This window comes from Staurois parvus, unplaced genomic scaffold (genome assembly GCF_062004578.1).
Source record: "Staurois parvus isolate SC_StPar_1 unplaced genomic scaffold, SC_StPar_1.0 ptg000044l, whole genome shotgun sequence".
Lineage (NCBI taxonomy): Eukaryota > Metazoa > Chordata > Amphibia > Anura > Ranidae > Staurois > Staurois parvus.
The window spans coordinates 1,586,500-1,593,244 of NW_028317840.1; the positions used below are offsets into that span (position 1 = coordinate 1,586,500).

Here is a 6,745-nt window from a genome sequence, read left to right on the forward strand (position 1 = left end):
GGAAAAGTATGGAACACATGCTTGCTCTTCACAAAACCAAAAAACATGATATTCATGATACTACTAGATACAGAAGATTAATATTTTGGTTGCCAGTAAACTGGAAAGTTATATACTAGATTTTCCAAAAATGAGTGTTTACACGGAAAGTTGGAAAGTTGCAATTGGCTTGCAGGATGGGAAACACTATCTACAGTTGATTCCCATTCCATCTTTGGGCATTCAATTTCTCACAATAACATCTTGTGCCATGAACCACTGCACAAGAGATGTTGGATGTTGTAGTGTAACCACTCAGTGTGACAAAGTAGAAGCTTTAGAATTATTATTATTATACAGTATTTATATAGCGCTAAAAGGTTTGTTCAGCGCTGTACATTCTAATGGGGGACAGTACATGAGACAATACAGTAACAAAACAGAACACGAGGGGTTCGAGGGCCCTGCTCTTTCGAGCTTACAATCTAGGAGGGAGGGGATAGTGGTACAGGAGGAAGTGGCGGTGGGGGATGGAGTGGTAGGAGGAGTGAAAGAGATCGGCAGTTATGTGAGGGTGGGGTAGGCTTCCCTGAAGAGATGGGTTTTCAGGGTGTGCCTAAAGGTGAGGAAGGTAGGTGACAGTCTGATGGATTGGGATAATGAGTTCCAGAGGATGGGGGAAGTCCTGGAGAAATACTGCAGTCAGGCGTGGGAGGTGGAGACCAGGGAGCGAGAAAGTAGGAGGTCTTGTGAGCAGTGAAGATTACGGGTAGGGTGGTATTTGGGTATCAGGTCGGTGAGGTAGTTTGGGGCAGCATTATGAATGGCTTTGTATGCCTGTGTTAGTAGTTTGAATTTAATGCATTGGGCAATCGAGAGCCAGTGGAGGGAATGACAGAGGGGGGTGGCAGAAGTGGAGCGGACATAGAAGACATTAGAAGACATAGGGTTTTCAGGGGTCTGCAATGCAAAGCCCCATTTCCTCCCCGGTAATCTCTGCCCTTTTTTTTACAGCTAAAGTCTGTACGGCTATGGCATGTATAGGAAGTCTGAGTAAGAACTGCTGTTTATTCCTATTATTAGTAGAAATGACTATTCCTACATCAGCATTTTTTTTCTTTGAACTGTTTGAATGGAAACAGCATAATAGGGCTTACAAGGCCCATACAATTTCTTCTGCAAATCCACTTGAATCTCTTGGTAGGGAATTCTGTAGATAACAGAAGGCTGCAGTATGATAACAGTGAGTTAAGCAATGGTCATGTAACACTACATAAAACAGATTTCTGCTGCTGGAAGAGCCTATGCTTGTGTGTTCTGGCTTTCTAAGTGTAGTTGATTGGCTAGTAAAAAAGCACCATGAGAAAAGCTCTTGGTGCAAGTTCTCCATAAGATCACATTGTGTTAGGATTGAATTTAACCAAAGACACCAAAATGATTGATGCAAAGTGCACATATGTCGTGAAGTAGTGTCTGTCATCTTTCTTTAACCACTTGCCTACCAGGCACTTATACCCCATTATTTACCAGGCCAATTTTCAGCTTTCAGCGTTGCCGCACTTTGACAATTGCGCGGTCATGCAACATTGTACCCATATGAAATTTTGATCATTTTTTTCTCACAAATAGAGCTTTCTTTTGGTGGTATTTAATCGCCACTGGGCGCTTTACTTTTTGCGCTATAAATAAAAAAAGTGCAAAAAATTTGAAAAAAAAAAAAGTTTCTTTGTTTCTATTATAAAATTTTTCAAACAGGTAATTTTTCTCCTTCACTGATATGCGTTGATGAGGCAGCACTGATGGGCACTGATGATCGGTGCCGATCCTCGCTCTGACAACTGCTGGTTCTCGGCAGTACTTTCCTCACGATCTGACAGCGTGAGGAAAGTGCAGCCGAGAACCGGCACTTGCATTTCCCTGTGATCAGCGTGTCATTGGACAGCGCTGATCACGTGGTAAAAGGCCGCTGTGATTGGCCTTTTACCATATCACGTGATCAGCTGTGTCCGTAGGACACAGTGGTCATGGAGATTGCCGGGTGCGCGCCCCCTGGGGCGCGCAGGAGAGCGCGTTCTGGGAGGACGTCATATGACGTCCACCCAGAACTGGCCGGCCGCAGTGCAGCCGTCATTCGGCTATCTGCGGTTGGCAACTAGTTAATAAAGAATATGATTCTGCAGGGACTAATTAGACAGGCCAGACAACCTGTAAGTTTCCCAGAAAATACAATACAAAAAGGGCCTGCACGTACTGTACTGGACTATGTTTCTAGACTCTGAAGGTACAGTTATTCGGAAGCTCATGTTCTAAGTTAGTTTCATATGAATGTATATTTCTGGACAAATATCCTGATAACACATCTAATTTATCTACAACAAGACCTTTATTTAAACATTACTGTATAAAATGTCAGACACAATAAATAGTATTATTACATTTATTTCAATGTTTTTACAAGTTGCTTAATAATGTATCATAAAAAGGGACAATAGCTCAACACAGAATTTCCTATGACCATGGGCACCTTTTGCTGTATCTTTATGTAAAAAGGATAGACAGCATCATGAATCAAAGTCTTGGGTATATGAGCAAACATGCTGCCTATTTGCATAATAAGCAGTGCCATTTATCGTTAGCGTGACCAGCCTTGATATAGAATTTGTTTTATGTTTTGAACTGTGCTTTTAATAGGTAATTTTTTATTGATTTTAAAAAGTCATTAAATATATTTATTTTAAAAAAAGTACACTGTCCATCCAGTGGAAGTTGGGCTAATACATGTGGTCCATGATCTGTGCAAGCATGTGACGGATGTTCTTTTAAACAGCTGCCAGTATATTAAATGACATATCTACAGTTATATTTAAAAAAAGACAACCATTTAGCATTACGTATGCTGACTTTATACCTCACATACAGGAGCCATGCACAAAACACATCTTGATGTATTGAACGTAAAATACATTTTTTTAAATATGTTCTACAAAAATAGCTTAATACCAAAACAAAGACCTTGATTCGGCTACTGAACCACACCCCCTGCTATGTGTCAATTATGATTTGCTCAAAGAGAAGCTCTCCTTTGTGTAGCCAATTCATGGAACCCCCCTGACATAGAAGCGGGTTTTCATGAAAGGATGTTTGATCTCACCAAAGATTTATTGGAACAGAATGAAAAAGACCTTGTCTGCAGTATGTTTTCTAATCACACTACCCTATATTTAAAAAAAAAAATTAGGATAGACTTACTTAGATAATTAGAGTTCCACATTTATCAGCAAAAATATTACATTTGTGTTATCATATGATATAAAAATTGATTTAATAGCCACATTTGTACCTTGATAGTTTACTGTGTATACTGAGAAATCTCTAGTCAATTACACAACAAACATACTGATAATAGGTTACAATAAAACTGACACTAGTTTATTAGTTATTCTATCACCAAATTGCATTTCATTGGATGGATGACCAAAAGTAACTATTTGTGATGAACCATCCCATGTCAGATCATTTGTGCATCAATCCAAGCTCAATAACAGCGGGCAGGACTATGCACAGGGGACAGTGTCAATTTTGGGCAGAAATCACAGCCCTGTAGGCAGCCTAGGCCTAGAATCTAGGTTCAAAGTTTCTTGCACTTTAGAAGTACTTATATCTTATGAAAGTTTTGGCTGTGCCAAGCTCAGTTTAAATGTAGTCTCATTACTGAGATCCATAGAAAAATGTGTACACTGCTCCAGGAGAGTGATCTACCTACATCAGCTGCAAGCAGGGGCGGACTGACCATTTGGAAACTTGGGCACTGCCCCAGGGTCAGTAGGGGGCCCCATGAGATGCCCCTGGTACCTTTATCATAGGCTTTTTTGAGTTTGGGCAAGGACACAGGGGCCCCATGATCCCCTATTGTCCGGGGGCCCCATGAGTTGTCAATCCGCCCCTGGCTGCAAGGATGTTGGTTTGGCTCATTACGCTCCAGCAAATTAGTCAACAGGAAAATATAAGTCACTGTACTCTGAGCTTCATCAGAATTTCTTTATTTGAAGCTGGATTCTAGGTGTGATCTTTATTGCATTGCATGATTAGGCTTCCTTAACTGCTTGCCTGCTGCCCTATAGCAGAACTACTGCTACAGGGTGGCAGGGCTGTGCAAAATCACACACACACACATACACACACACACACACACATATATATATGTGTGATTTTGCATATCTGGGTAGGGGGCACACGCGCACCACCCTACCTGCGCCGCCATTGGTGTCGATCACCAGGTCCTGGCTGGAGATTCTCCGCCGGCACCCAGCGATCACCAAGCAACACTGACAGCAGTAACATGCCAGCAGTAACATGCTGCCGTGTATTTCTCTGCACAGCAGTATGTTTCCCAAGTAAAACACACACAGCACATACAGTAAAACAGCACAAAGCACACAGTTAACCCTTAGATCGCCCCAGATGTTAACCCCTTACTGCCCAGTGCCATTAGCACAATGTCAGTGCTTTTTATTAGCACTGATCACTGTAATAATGTCATTGGGATGTCAGTGGCAGTTATCAGTTCCCCCCAATGTCAGAATGCCTGCCGCAGTCCCGCTATAACTTACTGATCGCCACCATTACTGGTATAAAAAAAAATTAAATTTCAGTATATACTGCCATTTGTAGATGCTATAACGTTCACAAAACCAATTAATTTACACGTATTGGGATTTTTTTTTAGCAAAGACATGTTGCAGAATACATTTTGGCCTAAATTTATGATGAAATTCGATTTTTTACATTTTTTTATTGGATATGTTTTGTAGCAAAAAGTAAAAAATATGATTTTTTTTTCAAAATTGTCGGTCTTTCTTTGTTCATAGCACAAAAAATAAAAAACGCACAGGTTATTAAATACCACCAAAAGAAAGCTCTATTTGTGGGAAAAAAGTATTGCATGACCGCGCAATTGTCAGTTAAAGTAATGCAGAGCTGTATGGCAAAAAATGGCCTGGTCAGGAAGAGGGGTAAATCCTCTGGAGGGCAAGTGGTTAATACACTCATGTTAAAGCATGACAAAGTGAGCATTAACGTGCATGGGTTATTGCAATGCACAAGAATGGAAAAAGTGCGAATGGGCTCTCAGAGTTGTGTTTAGCATTCACATCTTTGAGGATGTCAAAAGTGCTGAACAAAGGGGAGATGTTACTTATAATAAGTAGTCAAGGTTTCTTGTACATACCACCATTCACTTTGATTAAACAACTGTAAAATAAGCCTTAGGGCTTGTTCACACTAGCAGCTGAGGGCGATAAAACCTCAGGGTTGAGTCGTACTTTTACTGACCCCAACTGCTACATTCTTTAGCTGCAGAGGTAGCGGCTGGGTTTTTTCACTCCTCTTGCTTTCAGTGGAAATTAGGAGAAACAGGAGATGAGAAGAAATGTCTCCATAGTGAGGGGAATTCCCATTTTAGACTGCTGTCACCAGAACATTTGTCCTCATTAGGACATTTACCCTTACCTCCTGTTCTGGTGACAACTGTAAAATTTTGTATTTTCTCTAACTTTGTGTCAGAAAGAGAGAACAAAAAAAATCTGCAAGATGATTTGATCCAACTTACCACTGTCTTCTGATTTTGAATCCTGAAGAAAATTCAGCACTATTAATGCAACACAGGCTGCGGTCATCAACACAAAAAGGACAATCAAGACTGTCTCCAGAGATGACAACTTTTTTGCCTTCATCCTGTCTAATTCAAGGACTCAGGAGTGAGTGGACTCACTCCTGAGATGACTGATGGAAATGTGAATAAGGAGAAAAGCAGTTATTTTTTCCCAGTGTAATATACTTATTTTTATCAGGTCTATCTATATTGCAGTGACCCTTGATCAGTTCACTATGGAGATTTGTGCTGCTTGTGAAAAGAAAATTGCCATCCAGTGTATAACTGATCAATATTTACAAAGGCCCTGTAAAATAAAAAGATGGTAGTTGTAATATTTTATGTCACACAATATTTGCAAAACTGTTTTTTTTTATTGCATACAAATGTTATCATCCCCAATAGTTGAAAATAAAAAATGTAGTAGTGTTGAATATATACACTGCTCAAAAAAATTAAAGGAACACTTTGAAAACACATCAGATCTCAATGGGGAAAAATATCATGCTGGATATCTATACTGATATGGACTGGGTAATGTGTTAGGAATGTAAGGATGCCCCATCATTTGATGGAAATGAATACTATCAACCTACAGAGGACTAAATTCAAAGACACCCCAAAAATCAAAGTGAAAAAATGATGCAGCAGGCTAGTCCATTTTGAGGCAGGGCATTGTTATGCACCAGGAGGAACCCAGGACCTACTGCACCAGTGTAGGGTCTGACAATGGGTCCAAGGATTTCACCCGATACCTAGTGGCAGTCAGGGTGCCATTGTCTAGCCTGTAGAGGTCTGTGTGTCCATCCATGGATATGCTGCCCCAGACCATCGCTGAACCCTCCACCAAAACGGTCATGCTGGACGATGTTACAGACAGCATGTTCTCCATGGCTTCTCCAGACCCTTTCACATCTGTCACATGTGCTCAAGGAGAACCTGCTCTCATCTGTGAAAAGCACAGGGCGCCAATGACTGACCTGCCAATTCTGGTGTTCAATGGCAAAGGACAACTGAGCTCTATGGTGCCTAGCAGTGAGGACAGGGCCCAGTACATGACTCAGGCCACCCTCATGAAGTCTGTTTCTGATTGTTTGGTCAGAGACATTCACACCA

General features: G+C 40.9%; 1 protein-coding gene across 1 annotated transcript in view; it reads right to left on the reverse strand.

Annotated features, from left to right (window-relative positions):
• LOC149470451 (ovochymase-2-like) overlaps positions 1 to 5,763 on the reverse strand; it is a 120,914-nt gene extending 115,151 nt beyond the window's left edge. Inside the window, exon 1 of the mRNA XM_089663746.1 lies at positions 5,588 to 5,763. Coding sequence (XP_089519872.1) covers positions 5,588 to 5,711 — 124 coding nt within the window. The 5' untranslated portion in view covers positions 5,712 to 5,763. The remainder of the gene's footprint in view (positions 1 to 5,587) is intronic.
• Positions 5,764 to 6,745: the final 982 nt, after the last annotated feature.